Here is a 20,080-nt window from a genome sequence, read left to right as displayed (position 1 = left end):
GGAGTTGATTCCATAGACCTGGGGTGGCAACAGAGAAGGCCCTTCCCCGCGACCCCGCCAACCTGCATTGCTTAGTCGACTGGAGGAGGCCAACTTTGTGTGCTCTTATTGATCTCTGGGAGGTATGTGGCAAGAGATGGTCCCATAAATAGTCTGGCCCTGAGCCATTTTCAAATGAATATGAATGTAGATTGCACAAGTAGAATTGTGCAAAGTTTAGAAAAGATTGAGAAGGAGTGTTTTTGGATCTTGAGTGTGTACAACACTTCTCTGTTATTCATTCAGCAAGTTCTAATTTCTTTCTGTTTAAGAATGGGCTTCTTAAAGCCATGATGGAGACTGCCTACTCTGATAAATAGCAGAGAGGTGTTGCGTGAGGTCTCAAGCATGTCCAATGAATTCTTTTCAAAAGTATGTTCAGCCCTGCCTAAACTCATTTGTCAAAGGGGAGAGGGACTAGAATCCCAGTGTCACTAGTAGAGGAAGTACCTCTCAAGGTATGGACAGAAAAAGGTGAATAAAGATGCTGCCCAAACCCAAAGTTTTGTAACCAGTCAGTTAATGAGACTCTAATGAAGTCTCAGAATAATCCATCTTGTTTGCCAGGGGCTGGTTAGCTGAAGTTGCATTAAGCTCCTATATAACATCTTAGGCTGCCACCTGCAACTGCTTCTGTCATATTTCCAGCTCAGGAGTAATGTGTTGTTTCATTCTAGATACATGGTAGATGCTGCAGATCAGGAGAAGATCGAAGCTTCAAAGAATGAATTGCACAACCTGCTTGATAAACCACAACTCCAAGGCATTCCCGTAAGTTGATCCAATTCTGGTAAGACCAATATATAAACTGTATTTTCGGAGTGTGACATGCACCTTGTTCTCTCCTCCCCCCAAAGAGGGTGGAAATGTTGGTACGTCTTATACACCTAATGCAGACTTTTTTCTTTTTGCTGTCCCGAAGCCCTGCCCCCACCTGCAGAGAGCTCTTGGATGCTAGAGAATGGCAAAAATGTCCCTGTTTTTGTGAAAAATGGGCCGGTTTTCGCCCATTTTAGACGGAAGATTTGGAGAGCCTGCAGACAGCTCCCGGGGACTTGGAGAAGGCAAAAATACCTCGATTTTTGTAAAAAAAAAACAACAGGCAAAAAATAGCCCATTTTTCACAAAAACCGGGGCGTTTTTGCCTTCTAATTACCCCATCTAGCATGACTGGAGGAGGAATTCTGGGAGTTTAAGTCCATTATTCTTAAAGTTGTCAAAGTTAGAGGTTAGGGGTACAAGGGTCTTCAAACTTGCCAAGTTTAAGGCTTGTGGACTTCAACTTCCATTTCTGAGCTAGCATGACTGGAGGAAGAATTCCGGGAGTTGAAGACAACAAGTCTTAAAGCTGTCAAGTTTGAAGTTTTTAAAAAGTGTACATCCTTGTAAAAAGTATGCTGCTACACTGGTATTTTATTAAATAATATATTACTACACTCTGGTTCAGAATACTTTTCCCTTGTTTTCTACTTCCAAAATCTAGGTATGTCTTATATTCTAGTGTATAAATAAATATATTTATATTTATGTTTATGTTTATGTTTATGTTTATATTTATATTTATATTTATATTTATATTTATATTTATATTTATATTTATATTTATATTTATATTTATATTTATATTTATATTTATATTTATATTTATATTTATATTTATATTTATATTTATATTTATATTTATATTTATATTTATATTTATACAGTGGTACCTCATCTTACGAACGCCTCTTCTAACAAACTTTTCAAGATACGAACCCGGTGTTTAAGATTTTTTTGCCTCTTCTTCCGATCTATTTTTACCTTACGAACCCAAGCAGCTGCTGCTGGGATGAAGGGGTTTCTTTTTTTCCCCTTTTTTGAAGAAAGAAAAGGGAGGGGCAGCTTGGGGGAGGAAAATTTTTGCAAAGAACAACGTGCTTGCAAAGGAACTGAAAGGGTGTCTTTTGAAGAAAGAAAAGGGAGGGGCGCCCCCCTTGCCTTTCTTCCTTCCCACTCACCCTTTAGCCTAGCCTTGCTTCTTCCACCCTCCCCCTTTAGCTGCTCCTCCCTGCCCTCTGTTCACCTCCCTTCTAAAGTTTGGGATTTTCCTGAAGGATTTGCAGGCATTATTTGCTTTTACATTGATTCCTATGGGAAACATTGTTTCATCTTACGAACTTTTCACCCTACGAACCTCCTCCTGGAACCAATTAAGTCCGTATGATGAGGTACCACTGTATTTATTTTTATATTTTATATTTTATATTTTATATTGTTTTATATTGTTTTATATTGTTTTATATTATTTTATATTGTTTTATATTATTTTATATTATTTTATATTATTTTATATTATTTTATATTATTTTATATTATTTTATATTATTTTATATTATTTTATATTATTTTATATTATTTTATATTATTTTATATTATTTTATATTATTTTATATTATTTTATATTATTTTATATTATTTTATATTATTTTATATTATTTTATATTATTTTATATTATTATTTTATATTATTTTATATTATTTTATATTATTTTATATTATTTTATATTGTTTTATATTTATATTTACTCACTCATGGAGTCAGTAAAAAAATTCATCTTAACATAATTTATTTTCAAAAACTACAGTCTAGATTTTGGAACCAACTACTTCTCATTTTCATGACTATTCCACATGGTGCTGATATATTTTTCTAGGATGAGTAAGTTTTTATGGAAGGATTGTATTGGGAAAGTAAGTAAAGGGCAGAAACTACTTTTACAACATTGCAGGAGAGAGATGTGGCCCTCTTGTTTGGATTGCAAAAAATAAAAAACCCCATAAAATTAGCACCAAGAAAGTGAGGCTGAAATTTACTAATGTAAATAATACTTAGTTTTTAGTGCATCCACAGTTAAATATTTTCTCAGCTTCTGATGATTGTATGAATATAATTGTGTAGTTTTCTTGGCAATAGTAAGGAAGGAGGTTGCTAATCTCTTCTTTCAGACAGTTTTTATTTTTTCCACTTTTTTATTTTTCCCAGTCTAAAGCTCTGGAATATCCTGATTTGTCTGTCTGTCTGTCTGTCTGTCTGTCTGTCTGTCTGTCTGTCTGTCTGTCTGTCTGTCTGTCTGTCTGTCTGTCTGTCTGTCTGTCTGTCTGTCTATCTATCTATCTATCTATCTATCTATCTATCTATCTATCTATCTATCTATTTCCGTAGACACGGGGCGGCTCACAGCAATAGTATAACACAATGTAAAATACAAATATTTTACATTCTAATATTTAAAATTCTAATATTTAAAAACTAAAAAACCCATAATTAAAAAACATACACATAACATACCATATACAAATTATATAGGCCTGCCTCAATTCCCCCATGCCTGACGGCAGAGGTGGGTCTTAAGAAGTTTACAAAAGGCAAGGAGGGTGGGGGCAATCCTAATCTCCAGGGGGAGCTGGTTCCAGAGGGTCGGGGCCGCCACAGAGAAGGCTCTTCCCCTGGGTCCCGCCAGCCGACATGGTGGTCTGATGGTCTCCCATCCAAGTACTAACAGCACCTGACAAAGCCAGAGTTGTATAGGTATTCCCACTGGCTACAGTTGAGATAGAAAATAAAGATAGAAATAACACACTGTATTATTCCACACACTGTAAAGATGTATGTAAATCTAAGTGCAACTCAATGTTTCTATCTCAGAGTTTTCTTTTTTCTTTTTAGTTACACAATGAAATAGCTTATTTGAGGCAAAAAATATATAAATATGTAACACATATTTAAATATGTAACACATATTTGAGGCAAAATATGTAAAATATATAAATATGTAACACATATTTGAGGCAAAAAATATATAAATATGTAACACATATTTGCAATTATATTAATGTATGGAGAAGGTCATTTCACTCCTTTCTTTAAACCAGCTGCTGCACAGAAATGCATTACGTTGCCTTTTTAAAGATCTGTGATTTCCATTGCTTGTCAGATCCTTTGACTTTTACAGCAGTGGAAACATAGAAACATAGAAGACTGACGGCAGAAAAAGACCTCATGGTCCATCTAGTCTGCCCTTATACTATTTCCTGTATTTTATCTTACAATGGATATATGTTTATCCCAGGCATGTTTAAATTCAGTTACTGTGGATTTACCAACCACGTCTGCTGGAAGTTTGTTCCAAGGATCTACTACTATTTCAGTAAAATAATATTTTCCCATGTTGCTTTTGATCTTTCCCCCAACTAACTTCAGATTGTGTCCCCTTGTTCTTGTGTTCACTTTCCTATTAAAAACACTTCCCTCCTGGACCTTATTTAACCCTTTAACATATTTGAATGTTTCGATCATGTCCCCCCTTTTCCTTCTGTCCTCCGGACTATACAGATTGAGTTCATTAAGTCTTTCCTGATATGTTTTATAAAGACCTTCCACCATTCTTGTAGCCCGTCTTTGGACCTGTTCAATTTTGTCAATATCTTTTTGTAGGTGAGGTCTCCAGAACTGAACACAGTACTCCAAATGTGGTCTCACCAGCGCTCTATATAAGGGGATCACAATCTCCCTCTTCCTGCTTGTTATACCTCTAGCTATGCAGCCAAGCTTCCTACTTGCGTTTCCTACCGCCCGACCACACTGCTCACCCATTTTGAGACTGTCAGAAATCACTACCCCTAAATCCTTCTCTTCTGAATTTTTTGCTAACACAGAACTGCCAATGCAATGCTCAGATTGAGGATTCCTTTTCCCCAAGTGCATTATTTTACATTTTGAAACATTAAACTGCAGTTTCCATTGCTTTGACCATTTATCTAGTAAAGCTAAATCATTTACCATATTACAGACCCCTCCAGGAATATCAACTCTATTGCACACTTTAGAGTCATCGGCAAATAGGCAAACCTTCCCTACCAAACCTTCCCCTATGTCACTCACAAACATATTAAAGGAAGTATAATCTTTAGGAAAATAAATGGGAGGTTGATGTTTTTAGGAGAGAGTTTTATGGTCCAAATCTTAATGAGAATAGCTCTTGAAAATCAGGAGGTCAGGAATTGTGTGTGGTCCAGATAATGTTTTAAAAGAAAAAACAGTTATCAATCAGGATGCTGCCATTTGAACTGGCCCATAGGGAGCATTGCCAAGGGTGAAGTAATTGTAGAGAAAAGAAGCAGATACTCTTTTGGGTAGCTAGGTTTTAATAGCATATCTGGACACTAGACAACTTTCTGTTTATTGGTTACAAAAGATGTATTGGCTGCCCCCAGGGAATTCATTTAAAGGTTAATCAAATGCTCTCCATGTGCATTTGATTTTTCCCATGAATGTCTTTCCAAGTGAACCACTTTAATTATTTTACATGGCTAATATTGTTATTCATATCTACATTTAGCCTTAAACAATGGAATGTTTTGTTTCTTTTATATATGGCTTTATAAAGTCCATATAGCATTTTACAAATTTGTATTCTAAATATTTTTAGAGACAGCTTTCCTTTTATCTTTTTCTCTTTCAAGCCAAGTTGTGTTTCTTCCAACTTCATGCTTGGCAGGCTTCCCCTGGATTATAAAGGGAATTCTTGAATTCAGAAAGTGTATTGAAAACACTGGTGCACAAGATATATCTTGTTTGTACAATGGAGTCACTCCAGACTGTTCCATAGTTCTTTGTAGCTTGCACGTATTAGATTAAGAGCACTGCCCAATTCTCTTTTGCAGGTCTTAGTTCTTGGGAACAAGCGAGATCTAGCTGGTGCCTTGGATGAGAAAGAGCTCATTGAAAAAATGTAAGTATTTATTGTTGTCCAGTATCTTCAGTTTGTCCTGGGTCCCTCAATTGCAGCAAGAACTTGAGTTTAATTTTTTAGAATTCACATTTGGATATGTTCAGCATGATTATGCAATATACTATTTTTATATAAAAGGCAGAATAAAAATATAATAATAACAACAACAAACAACAATAATATTAATGTAATAAGAAGAAGAACCGAAAATCTCCATCTGTCAATTGCAAAGGGCCGCTTTACTGGGATTGGCAAACATAATTCGCTGCTACATCACACAGTCCTAGTGCTTGGGAAGCACCCGACTGGTGATGAAATACGAAATCCAGCATAGTGATCTCGTTTGATGTGTTGTATTGACATAATAATAATAATAATAATAATAATAATAATAACAACAACAACAACAACGACAACAATATGGCACAACTCCACTGGACAAATGATCCATTGGAATTTATGCAACAACTGTAACATCCATACTGCTACAAACTGGTGGGAACACAAGCCTGAATAAGTTGGTGAAAATCAGTTGTATGTGATTTTCACATACAAACGGATAAACACATAATATACCAGACATTGTGCTGGTTGAGAAAAACACGATGACTATCATCAACATCACAATACCAGGAGATAGCAAGGTTGTTTAAAAAGAACACGAAAAAATTGCAAAATACCAGGATTTAAAAAACGAAATTCAAAGATTATGACACAGATCAGCAATGGCAATTCCAGTGGAGATTGGAATACTGGGCGCTGTCCCAAAAGCACTAGAATTACATTTAAAACAGCTCAAAATTGACAAAATTGCCATCAGCCAAATGCAGAAAGCCACACTGCTTGGTTCTGCACATATACAGTGGTACCTCTACCTAAGAACGCCTCTGCTTACAAACTTTTCTGGATAAGAACCGGATAAGATGTTCAAGATTTTTTTCCCTCTTCTCAAGAACCATTTTCCGCTTACAAACCCGAGCCTCTGAAACTGTAACCAGACAAGGCAGGGAGAAGCCTCCATGGGGCCGCTCTAGGAATCTCCTGGGAGGAAACAGGGCCTCCACCCTCCCTGTGGCTTCCCCAATCGCACACATTGTTTGCTTTTACATTGATTCCTATGGGAAAAATTGCTTCTTCTTACAAATGAATTAAGTTCGTAAGTAGAGGTACCACTGTACTTTGAAAGTCTATGGAGAGGTGCGGCATACAAATCAATCGAATGAATGAATGAATGAATGAATGAATGCCCCTGGGTGGGGCTCAACTAGTAATTAATGCCAAATCTGGCGAAACAACTGGCCGCTGAGATACAACTGTACAATAATAATTTAATAATAATATTTTAATAATAAAAAATAATAAAATTAATAATAAAAATAATTGGCAGCAACCCATATCTACCATTAGCACCAGTCAACAGCATTTGGGACACTTTTTAAAAATGTCCAGTTGATTGAGTTTTATATTTAATGAATAAGTGAGATGATGATGGTGATGGTGATGGTGATGATGATGATGATGATAAGAATAAGAATAAGAAATGATGCCAGTTATGATATTATAAAATTACACTGCTTATAAGCCACCCACTCTCACCAGTCTAAAACATATAAACCATATAAAATGCTCCAGCTGGCTGTGTGACTTTGGGCCAGTCACTCTCTCTCAGCCAAATTCACTTCAACGAACTGCTGTTGTGAGTAAACATAGGGAGTAGGGTGGGGTATTAGATATCCCAAAGATGTTTTTTCATAAGGCAACTGAACTTTCTTGTTGTCCTTGAAAACATTTCACTTCTCATTCAAGAAGCTTTTTTAGTTTTGACTGAAGAAGGAAAACAAGAAAGTCCAGTTGGCTTTTGAAAAAGTACCTTTGGCACAACCAGAGCCCAGATGACGGAGAATCTTCATATACTACTAGACATGAGGTATTTATAAAAAATAATAAAGGCAGAAATTAAAACTTTAATAATAATAAAAAATATCTAATACATCCAAGATTGAGCCACGGTGGCACAGTGGTTAGAGTGCACTACTGCAGGCTCCTTCTGCTGACTGCCGGCTACCTGCAATTTGGCAGTTCATATCTCACCAGGCTCAAGGTTGACTCAGCTTTCCATCCTTCTGAGGACCCAGATTGTTGGGGTTATATGCTGACTCTGTAAACCACTTAGAGAGGGCTGTAAAGCACTCTAAAGTGGTATATACGTCTAAGTGCTATTGCTGTTCAGCAAAACCCTTCATGGCATAGGGCCACATTACATCTACCTCCAATTGTTTCTGCCCATCCATTAAACTTCTACAGAATGATCTTAATTAATGATCCTGATTAAACAATGTTATCTCCTGGGGCCTTGGAAGCCACCTGCTTTGGGTTGCCTGCGCTCTGGAATAAGTTTCTCTCATATCAGAAAGAGGCAGACTCCAGTGAGAAAGCTTTACTCAATCCAAAGTTGAATAGTTATAGGCCTATTTCCTCTCTTCCCCTTCCCCACCTTCCAGAAATATTGTAGGAAAGGTAGTGATCCTACAACTGCAAAGGATCTTAGACGCAATAGATCTGGACTCTTTATTTGTCAAGCCAGAATACAGCATGGAAACTTTGGGCTTGTTGGATGACTTTTGGACAGACCAGGATCTGGACTTTATAATCCTCCTTGAATTCTCACCTTTTGATACCATTGACCATGATCGCCTTCTGAACCATCTCTGTTCTGTACTGCTTCCTCCTCCTGAAGGATTGGTTCCATTTGGTGGCAGGGGAAAGATCTATCCATAGAACTCTTTGTGGAGTGTCTCTATGAACATCTGTATGAAACTGCTTAAGGAAATCAACTCCTGTCATGGGGTTTGGTATCAATATTATGCTGAATATATTTAGCTATATATTCCACCCCAAGTCTTCGGAGAGGGGCAGCATACAAATCTAATAAACTATAAACTATGTCCCTGGGCCAAACAGATGACATGATGGAAATTGCCTATACAACTAGATCAAATAGGTCCATTTCCTCTAAATCTTGTCTATATGAATTTGTCACATAATGAGATTCTCAGTAGTTACCTCCACTCGTTGGAACTCTCTCTTAGTAGGAATTTGATTAGCCTCATCTATCCTAGACTTCAGAAAAGCTTTAAAGACCTACTTGTTTATTCTTGCAGAAGAAGAGGATACTCTCTGACCAGAACATGGGATTGCTGGCATGTATCTGTCGATATTTTTAATTTTATGTTATTTATTTACTTACTTACATTGACTTAAAGAACACCTGACTCCAGATACATAACAAAAAATATAAAGTCCAAATCCTGTTCTGTCCAAAAGGACAATGCAAAGAGATAAGTGATATGCATTCAGAAAAAACTATACGATACATGTCACACAAAAATTTACAGGAGCTTAACCATTACCCTGCCCCAATATCTATAAAAAATCAAGTTTTCAGTAATGTCGTGGAACATCATCGGAACAGGGACCATACAGGTTTTTGGAAAATACTATTCTCAGCCACCCTGAGTCCAAGGAATAGGGTGGCATAGAAATCAAATAGATAGATAGATAGATAGATAGATAGATAGATAGATAGATAGATATAAACAAACAAACAAACAAACAAATAAATGCATACATACATACATTATACATTATAAATTGCATGCTTTCACACATGTACATGTAATAGATTTTAAACAACAAATCAAACCTTGTCTTTACAGAATCAGTTTGATCAATCAGTATCTCCATTGTGTAAATAACAAACCAGTTCAAAGACCAAAAGTGAGCCATGTCTGGATTTCAAGTCTCTAGTAGCAATTTCTTTCCAACAAAACAAAGTCATGTTGTGAGTCCACTTTAAGCTTGATAAATCCAAAGTTCTTCCTAAGCTAATAAATTCCAAGTTTTCAATATATCACAGTTCTTAAATCTTCACCAATCATTTTAATAACAGTTTGAGTATCAGCCTTAAAACAGCAGAGTAGGCCACCCGGAATCATTGTGAGCTGGAAAGACCTATAAATCTTAATTTAAAAAAACGAAGCCCCAAATCTCTTCAAGTTTCACTTTTACTGGTGGGATTTTTGAAGAAATGTGGAGCCTATCTCAAAGCCTATCTCCGAGTCCTCGGAGAGGGGCGACATACAAATCTAATAAATAATAATAATAATAATAATAATAATAATAATAATAATAATAATAATAATAATAATTTACTTCAGTCCTATGTATTTTATTGCTGCATGTTTCTTCTTTTTCCTCACACCAGAGCAATTTATTAAACAGCATTTGCTTTTAGTTCCAGATTCATCAACACCCATGCTTCTTTTCGCCCATTATTGTAGTATCTTCCATTAAAAAAAAATCCAATTTGATACTCCCAGTTTTCTCTTTACCATCAATCTTCTCCCATCTGGAAAGGAATTATTTTCACTTCCAGAACCTTCCTGAACAATCACTCCTGAGATTTCTGAAAGAGGGAAATCTGCTTCTAAGGACGTTCAGGCCTAATATCCAGGCATATTTCTGTAGACTTCTACCTAGTTCAGAGGTCTTCAAACTTGGCAACTTTAAGACGTGTGGACTTGAACTCCAAGAATTCTCCAGCCAGCATAGCTGGAGAATTGAAGTCCATAAGTCTTAAAGTTGTTAAGTTTGGGGGTCCCTGACCTAGTTGAACATCTGAAGTATGATACTGAAGCTTGCCAAGGCATTCATTCCTGAACTTGTGCAATCTATCTAACTTGATTTATGGACTGCATTTTTATTCAAATGTACATTTGCTATTTAAATTACTTGCTTTTCCAGAGCTGCTGTGAATTAATGTCACTCAATGTTGAGAATCTTGGTTATAAAATAAAACTTAATTCATTACACAGTTACATCTCATAATAGAAGTCCAAAGAGGAATCATTTTAATTTGCTATAGAAAAGGCAGCATAGAATTTGGTGGCATTTTAAAGCTTGCCAGTTATATTTCATATTTATTTTATTTTATTTTATTTTATTTTATTTTATTTTATTTTATTTTATTATTTTATTTTATTTTATTTATTTATTTATTTATTTATTTATTTATTTATTTATTTATCCAATACACAATATATATGAAAGAGAATAGACATGAAGTAATATATATAAAGATAATATGTAAAAATAGAGAAGATATATGAAAGGAAGAAAATATATATGATATATGAGATAAAGGAAAGACAATTGGACAGGGGGCAAAAGGCACACTACTGCACTTATGTACGCCCCTTACTGACCTCTTAGGAACATGGAGAGGTCAATCATGGATAGTCTAAGGGAGAAATGTTGGGGGTTAGGGGTTGACACTATTGAGTCCGGTAATGAGTTCCATGCTTCGACAACTCGATTGTTAAAGTCATATTTTTTACAGTGAAGTTTGGAGTGGTTAATATTAAGTTTGAATCTGTTGCGTGCTCTTGTGTTGTTGTGGTTGAAGCTGAAGTAGTCATTGACCGGTAGGACGTTGCAGCATATGATCTTGTGGGCAATACTTAAATCGTGTTTTAGGCGCCGTATAATATTGCCATTTGAATTTGGTAGTGAATAAACTATGTAATAACTTTGTTTTCCTGAAGTTATTATACAAGTTTGTAAATCATCTGGTGCCTTGGAGAATACTAAGTTCAAGTATGGTGTAGTTTATTGAGAATACATTATAGGTTTTGTAAGCCAGGAAAGCAGGTAACAGTCTTCGGTGATACTATCCCATGAATACATATGATGAGGGTGGTGATTGGTGATGAATTTGAGGAAACACAAAAGGCTTTGGGGAGAGGAGCATGGATAGCTTTGTTCAGTATCAGCTATTTGCTTCAGAATTGAAAAAAAATTGGAAAAGAGCACAATGACAAAACAGATTGCACACTATGGGTTTAAGAGTTTAGAAAGCATAGAGTCAATAGAATCCTAGGTCTGTAAGGGACCTTGGAGGTCTTCTAGTCCAATCTTCCAGTCCCCTAGCTCCCAGGGGGGCAATTTCATTTTTAATGGGGGCAATCACTGCTCAGAGTCACTCATGCCCTCATCACCTCGAGGCTCGACTACTGTAACGCTCTCTACATGGGGCTACCCTTGAAAAATGTTCGGAAACTTCAGATCGTGCATAATGCAGCTGTGAGAGCAATCATGGGCTTCCCCAAATATGCCCATGTTACACCAACACTCCGCAGTCTGCATTGGTTGCCGATCAGTTTTCGGTCACAATTCAAAGTGTTGGTTATGACCTATAAAGCCCTTCATGGCACCGGACCAGATTATCTCAGGGACCGCCTTCTGCACGAATCCCAGCGACCAGTTAGATCCCACAGAGTAGATCTTCTCCGGGTCCCGTCAACTAAACAATGTCGCTTGGCGGGACCCAGGGGAAGAGCCTTCTCTGTGGCGGCCCCGGCCCTCTGGAACCAACTCCCCCCAGAGATTAGAATTGCCCCCACCCTCCTTGCCTGTCGTAAGCTACTTAAAACCCACCTCTGCCGTCAGGCATGGGGGAATTGAGATCCTCTTTCCCCCTAGGCCTTTACAATTCTATGCATGGTATGTATGTATGTATGTTTGGTTTTTATATTAATGGGTTTTTAATCACTTTTAGTATTAGATTACTATCGTACACTGTTTTATTGTTGCTGTTAGCCGCTCCGAGTCTCTGGAGAGGGGCGGCATACAAATCCAATAAATAAATAAATAAATTGGGACCTTGTTTAAACCTAGTTAATGGCCTTTTAGGCTTCCTCCATGTGAGTAGTTCACTTTTTGAATAATAATAATTATATGTCATGGGGTGGGGGGGAGGCCTCAGGATTTTAAAGATGCTTAGGTGGGGCATAGCCAAAAAAAGGTTAGGACCCACTGTTCTAGTCCAATCTTGTTCCATCTTGCACAAATTGGATGTCCACTCTTCCGTTCAAAACCTCCAGCAACGGAGCACCCACAACTCCAGGAGGCAAGCTATTCTACTGATTAATTTTTCTTACTGTCAGAAAATTTTCTCTTTTAGTCCTTAACATATTTCAAGACAAATTATAGGGCTAGAGCCATCCACAATTTTTATTTTCCACAGATGGTTTCACAACCCCTACGGGACTAAAAGCCATCTTCAAAATCAAAATACAACAATGGAATATCCCATTGTTTGAACACTGATAATAGGGTTTCTGGCCATGAAGCTCCTTCCTCAGATTGTGTGTTCTATTGTTATAGAACAAAACAGAGATACCACTTACTGAGAAAATTGCAGTCCAGGCATAGTTCTGGAAATAAAAGGACTATGAACCCATATTGGGTCACAGAAAAGCAATTTGATGAAACTCTTTAAGTTTTTCACTGCCTTTGCCACATGGTGGCACCATAGGCAGGCAAGAATTTGTCATTTCTCTTTTTCCCCCCAGATAGGCTAAACAATTGTTGGCAGGGTTCACATATTTGAGGAATTGTTTTTTATAGTAATATTTTCTGCTAAAATAAGAAGACTCAAGAAAGCAAGGACTCATTCAAAGTAGGCAGCTTAAGAAAGGGGTGGGGGGATTAGGAAAGGGAAAGAAATATCTTTGGCCAAATTCTGCCTATGAAGGAGCTTATTATGAGGGATTCTACTATCCTTATTAGGTTCCACTTTCTTTGTACGATTATGGTTTGGAACTTGTTTCCTAGCACTTTTCAACATTCTGCAATAAGAAATTAATATTTTTTTCTGTAAAGGTGGTATAAGCTAAGATGATTGTATACGAAGGAGCCCATAATCTTATGCATACTTAAGCAAGTGAGACACTGGAGTTACCAAATCCTCTCTAGTGATAAGAGACATCCCCTCTCTTGACAAGTGAGTTTGGGCAGTGAATGATGAGAATTGTTATGTGCTATTGCCATTAGTATTTTTGGGTGGAAGTAGCAACCATATTCCTTTGAGCTTGTCAGAAAAGACTGAGGCGAGAAAGATAAGAGGGGGCTAGCATGTACCATTTTCTTTTGCTATTCCAGTGTATTTGGTGTGCTTTCTGTGAATGATGCCCAAGTATGCTCACCCAGCAAAGTTACCTGTTCTGTCGAGCTCTCTGGTAGAATCCTCCGAAAAATGCACAGATACAATTTCAGACACACACACGTTTGAAAATTCAAAACAATGTTCTTTATAATGAAAATTCACTTAAACCAAGCCCTCTTTTGGGATAGCAAAGAGCACTCGTCTCCAAACAAACTGGTAATTTGTACAAGTCCCTTATCAGTTCTGTGATACTTAGATTGCAGCTGTGATGCAATTCACAGTCCTTCTCCTTTCACAAAGTGAAACACACTTTGCCCTGGTTTAGTTTCAAAGCAGGGAAAAATCAGCACACAAAAGGTCCAAGTCAGTAAAGCAGTCACGAAACACAACGATCAGATAATCCTCCACAATGGCCAAACCCACAGGCTGCTATTTATAGCAGCCTCACTAATTACCACAGCCTCACCCAACCCAGGTGGCCTCATTTTCTTTGATAATAATCTCTCAGTTGTTGTTGCCTATGCATCGCTCTCCGCATGCGTGGCTGTATCATTAACTCTTGTTCTGAATCCAAGGAGGAACTAGATAATTGATCTCCTTCTGAGCTGTCTGCCACACTCTCCTCCTCCCTGTCACTCATGTTTTCTTGGTCAGAGGAGCCTTCATCAGCAGATTCCACCGGGGGCAAAACAGGCCTGCAGCATGTGGATGTCTCCCCCACATCCACAGTCCTTGGGGCAGGAGCTGGGCCAGAGTTAACCACAACAGTTACCCATCTGGGTTTGAATGGCTAGAGTTGGGGGGCATCTTGATCTCACAGATGCCAACAGATCCCAGCCTTTCTCAAGCTTTGAATATAGGCCCCAATTGTTAATTGCCAGCTTTCACCCAACTTTACATCTTCAAAGTTAAGGGAGGGTTGGCCACTCACTAGAAGGCAGCCTCATACTTGCTCTGTTATTCAAAATCTATGGGTGCTTATTTATAAGAAAAAACTCCCATGTTGCTTACACCCCCCCCCCCCAAGCTCATAGACTTTTTTGGACTAGCAGAGTCCTATCTAATTGTTGGGTGGACCTTTCTAAAGCATATTTTAATCAGACGTGGCGGTCAGAGCTAATTTATACAGTCTGTTCCATATGCATACAGTAATGAGATCATGATTTTTTATACCTGTGATGGCGAACCTATGGCATGCGTGCCACAGGTGGCACGCGGAGCCTTATGTCAACTAGCCAGCTGATTTTCCAGGTTCTGGAGGGCAGGTAGAGCCTATTTTTACCCTCCCCAGGCTTCAGGAAAGCCTCTGGACCTGTGGATGATGAAAAATAGGCCTACCGGAAGTTCGTTTCTGAACTTCTGGTTGAGCCATTTTTTGCCCTATTCAGGCTTCATGAGGTTTTCCTGAAGCCTGGGGAGGGCAAAAACAGCCTCCCCTCTACCCAATGAGCTTACTGGAAGTCTGGAGGCTTCAGTGAGGGTTGCGCGCATGTATGGGGGGAAGGGCATTTATTTATGGGTTTGGGCATACGCACATGCTATCGCGCATTTGTACACTGTTTTGGCACTTGAGCAAAAAACAAAGGTTCTCCATTACTGTTTTATACCAACAGGGTGCAGATATGAAAACTTTCTCATTTGTCTGTCTCTGGAACTGATTGCCAGTTGGAATTTGTCAAATCTTCAACATTTAAGAGCTTTCCTATTACAGCTGTTACCCATTTATTGCACTTTAGTAATGGAAAGTTATTGCGTTTATTTTTCCTCATACTTTATCCTGGAAACCAAGTTAAAATGGCTTTTTATTTTTAAATGTGGCAGGTTCTTGTAAAAATGCTTGCATGAAACTATGTGAATAATACTTGACTCTCAAATCCGATTGGCTGTGGATAACATTCCCGAAGTTTTAGGAGACCCAGAGTGAATAGAGACGATAAATGAGGACAGCAGGATCTCATGAGTAGTGAGGTCATCCTTCAAAAGGAAATGTTCTGAATTCATTCCTCTTGTCATTACTTTTGAAGATGCAGGTTGCTGGGACACATTTCATCACTCTTTTTGGCTGGCCATGATCCTTCTGTATGAGTTGTCCTTTTCTTTTCTAAGACCTCTGATCTTTCGTGCTGTTACTTCTCTTTCAGGAACTTGTCCGCCATCCAGGACCGAGAGATCTGTTGCTATTCAATCTCTTGCAAAGAAAAAGACAACATTGGTAAGCTGGAAAAGAAGGGACTGGGAAAGGCTAAAAGGTCAGAGTATGTAACGACTCAAAAGGTCCTGATGGGGGTTGAATCTGCAGCAAAATCTTAGAGTTCCTTCAAGGAGACATCCAGTTGCTTGTTTTGCCCAGAATGTGGATCAGTTCAGCCAAGTCCTCTGAGCTCTGAAGTCGACATTATTATGAGGATTCTATACAGGGTTGACTTATCTATCTATCTATCTATCTATCTATCTATCTATCTATCTATCTATCTATCTATCTATCTATCTATCCATCTATCTATAATCTATCTATCATCTATCTATCTATCATCTATCTATCATCTATCTATCTATCTATCTATCTATCTATCTATCTATCTATCTATCTATCATCTATCTATCATCTATCTATCTATCTGATTTTTATGCTGCCCTTCTTCTTAGACTCAGGGCGGCTTACCACATGTTAGCAATAGTGGGTCCTCATTTTACTCACCTCGGAAGGATGGAAGGCTGAGTCAACCTTGAGCCAGTGATGAGATTTGAACCGCTGACCTTCAGATCTACAGCCAGCTTCAATGGCCTGCAGTACAGCACTCTACCTGCTGCGCCACCCCGGCTCAGTTCCTCACTTAACAGCATTATGAGCCCCGAGCAAAGCTGTATATTCAGGCCCCTATGACAACTACTCAAAGGAATAAAGATGTAAATGGTCGATAAAATTAAACATATATTTATTCTATTGTCACTTCCAATAAAAACATGTGGCTCATCTCACCATCTACAGAAAAAAAAATCAGTGTTAATTTCTATTAATGCATGTTAGCATTAATAAAAAATGCAGTAACATGTAATACATATAGTGCTGCAGATTAGTATGGGGCCCTATGCTCGTGGGGCCCAGGGGAAAGTGCCCATCAGGCCCATGCATGAAGACAGCCCTGGTTCTGTATGCCTTTAGGGTTTCCATTCATTCCATAGTTGGAAGAGGGAAGATTTTGGTCACATCACCCTTTGCCCTCTATCAATTTTGGTGGGTTGCAAGACTGAATCAGGCGGCATTTGAGAAAAGATCTGGTTTTTATCTGGGCAGATCTCTGCACATTTTATTTCAACTCCAGGTAAGCAGAAGAAAGTTTGGCATATCTTCCTTTTCTTCTAGATGGTCATAAATTGTGAGATCATCCAAGGGCATGGGGTGAGGTACGCTGATGATACCCAGCTTTACATCTCCTCCCCATGTCCAGTCAACAAAGCAGTGGAAGTGATGTGCCGGTGTCTGGAGGCTGTTGGGGCCGGGATGGGTGTCAACAGACTCAAACTCAACCCTGATAAGACGGAGTGGCTGTGGGTTTTGCCTCCCAAGGACAACTCCATCCGTGTGTCCATTACCCTGGGGGGGGAATTATTGACCCCCCTCAGAGAGGGTCCGCAACTTGGGCATTCTCCTCGATCCACAGCTCACATTAGAGAAACATCTTTTGGCTGTGGCGAGGGGGGCGTTTGCCCAGGTTCGCCTGGTGCACCAGTTGCGGCCCTATTTGGACCGGGAGTCACTGCTCACAGTCACTCATGCCCTCGTCACCTCAAGGCTCGACTACTGTAATGCTCTCTACATGGGGCTACCTTTGAAAAGTGTTCGGAAACTTCAGGTCGTGCAGAATGCAGCTGCGAGAGCAATCATGGCCGTTCCCAAATATGCCCATGTTACACCAACACTCCGCAGTCTGCACTGGTTGCCGATCAGTTTCCGGTCACAATTCAAAGTGTTGGTTATGACCTATAAAGCCCTTCATGGCACCGGACCAGAATATCTCAGGGACCGCCTTCTGCTGCACGAATCCCAGCGACCAGTTAGGTTCCACAGAGTGGGTCTTCTCCGGGTCCTGTCAACTAAACAATGTCGCTTGGCGGGACCCAAGGGAAGAGCCTTCTCTGTGGTGGCCCCGACCCTCTGGAACCAACTCCGCCCAGAGATTAGAATTGCCCCCACCCTCCTTGCCTTTCGTAAGCTTCTTAAAACCCACCTCTGCCACCAGGCATGGGGGAACTGAGAAATTCTTTCCCCCTAGGCCTTTACAATTTTATGCATGGTATGTCTGCATGTATGTTTGATTTTATAATAGGGTTTTTAACTGTTTTAATATTGGATTGTTATATGCTGTTTTTATTACTGTTGTTAGCTGCCCCAAGTCTGCGGAGAGGGGCGGCATACAAATCCAATAAATAAATGAATGAATTAATGAATAAATAAATTGTTACCTTCTCTTTGACAGATATCACCCTACAGTGGCTTATTCAGCATTCAAAGTCCCGGCGAAGCTGAGAGCTCTTCGTCCAAGTTTTGGATCGGGAAGATGCGATTGTAAAAGCCAGGCGCTCCTCCTCCTTCCTTCCTCTTTCCCCATCTCCTGCTCTTCCCATCCCTCTTGCCCACTTCTGTTTCCCTAGATGGGTATTTTTAGGGGACACCAGAACCCTCTTCAGCTGAGATGGAACTCCTGTTTTTATCATAGAGAAACTGTCTGCCCTCCCCCCTCCTCACTTTTGCTCCTTACTCTGATTTTGGCACTGTTCTGTTGTTGTCAGTGTGTGTACAGTATATATATATATATAAATATATGTATATATATTTTAATTTTTTAATTTAAGCAATTATACTGTTACTAAATGGGGCCTGTCAGCTGTCAAGGGGGCAGCAGCTTAATGGATGGGGTGGGAAAATAGCAAACACAGTATTGGGGAATGTCACAAGCAGCCACAGAACAAGTGGGATCATACTGGGTACACAGCATAACTTTGGCTGATACCCTCCCTGCAAGACATAACTCTCTCCTTCCATCTTTAGCATCTCTTTTCGCCTTCTGTATATGAAATGATTATTGGGGGTGGGAAGCATCTCCAGGAGCAGTATTTGCATTTAATTGTCTTTGCGAGACCAGGGGTGAGCCAATGCAGGGGTTTTTTTCCCCCGTTTGCCATTAAATCCTTAGAAACAATGCCCAGTTTGGTTGTTTTCCAGCAGGCAGGAGGGAAGCCCTTCGATATCTGAGCTTTAAATCTCATTCACCTTGCACTTGAAGATACAGAACACCATCTCTTGCCGCCGCTGTATTTCAGAACCATGCCTGATGCGCTCCTTCCCTTTGAGAACCTGTAAGGCAGCTTTCTTTATACGGATCAAGATAATTTCCCTGGCATTGCATGATGTACATCCTGTGGCTATGCAGATGACTTAGAATTCTGGTCTACTGCCAAAGGGACTAGGTTTGGCTCTCCGGCATTTTCACAGAGTCCATGTTTTAGGATGTCTCCTCCCTCAGACATTGGTGGATCGTTGAGGAACAAGAACGACTTAATGCAAAGGTTCCATTCAAAAGCCTTTTGAGCAAAGACAGAACGGTTCAACTCAAAGCACAGGCCTTTATTTGAATTCTAGAGCAAGGGAGGTATGCAGGAGAGGCTGTCTTTGCTCAGAGCTCAGGACGAAGCTGTGAGAGCCAGGATTCTTTTCTCGGTGTCCTTTAAGCTTAAATCCCTCCTCCTGCTGCTCCCACCAATGCACAGAGAGCTATGGAAACTTTGCTTCTCAAGCTCAAGGGTGAAGTTGTAGGATAATTGAGTAGAAGGGGGAATTTCATTGTATAAGAAACCCTTTGGATTATAACAGGCTTGAGTTTGAGGCAAAGGCCACAATATTCCTGGCTAAGGGAAGGTCAGTCTAGGCCAGTGTTTCCCAACCTTGGCAACTTGAAGATATTTGGACTTCAACTCCCAGAATTCCCCAGCCAGCGAATGCTGGCTGGGGAATTCTGGGAGTTGAAGTCCAAATATTTTCAAGTTGCCAAGGTTGGGAAACACTGGCCTAGGCTACTGCTTATATGTCTCCTTTTGATTCACTCTAGTCAAAAGCAGCTGCAGAGAAGCTCAGGAAGTGAAGCTATGGGAAATATTTAAGCTAATACTGTTTCTTGTAAAGATAGTGGCTATATCTCTTTCTGTCCCATGTAAGCTAAGGACAGTTGTACAGTCGCAGGGCCCATCCTGCCATGAGCTGCTT

At 39.3% G+C, this 20,080-nt stretch overlaps 1 protein-coding gene across 1 annotated transcript in view; it reads left to right on the top strand.

Moving 5' to 3' along the window:
* ARL8A (ARF like GTPase 8A) overlaps positions 1 to 18,445 on the top strand; it is a 43,092-nt gene extending 24,647 nt beyond the window's left edge. The window contains exons 4-7 of the mRNA XM_070745764.1: positions 717 to 810; positions 5,746 to 5,813; positions 15,960 to 16,030; positions 18,297 to 18,445. Coding sequence (XP_070601865.1) covers positions 717 to 810; positions 5,746 to 5,813; positions 15,960 to 16,030; positions 18,297 to 18,346 — 283 coding nt within the window. The 3' untranslated portion in view covers positions 18,347 to 18,445. The remainder of the gene's footprint in view (positions 1 to 716; positions 811 to 5,745; positions 5,814 to 15,959; positions 16,031 to 18,296) is intronic.
* Positions 18,446 to 20,080: the final 1,635 nt, after the last annotated feature.

Source organism: Erythrolamprus reginae, chromosome 3 (genome assembly GCF_031021105.1).
Source record: "Erythrolamprus reginae isolate rEryReg1 chromosome 3, rEryReg1.hap1, whole genome shotgun sequence".
Taxonomy (NCBI): Eukaryota; Metazoa; Chordata; class Lepidosauria; order Squamata; family Dipsadidae; genus Erythrolamprus; species Erythrolamprus reginae.
Note: the sequence above shows the minus strand (reverse complement) of the source record. Positions and strands in the feature narration are given on the sequence as shown.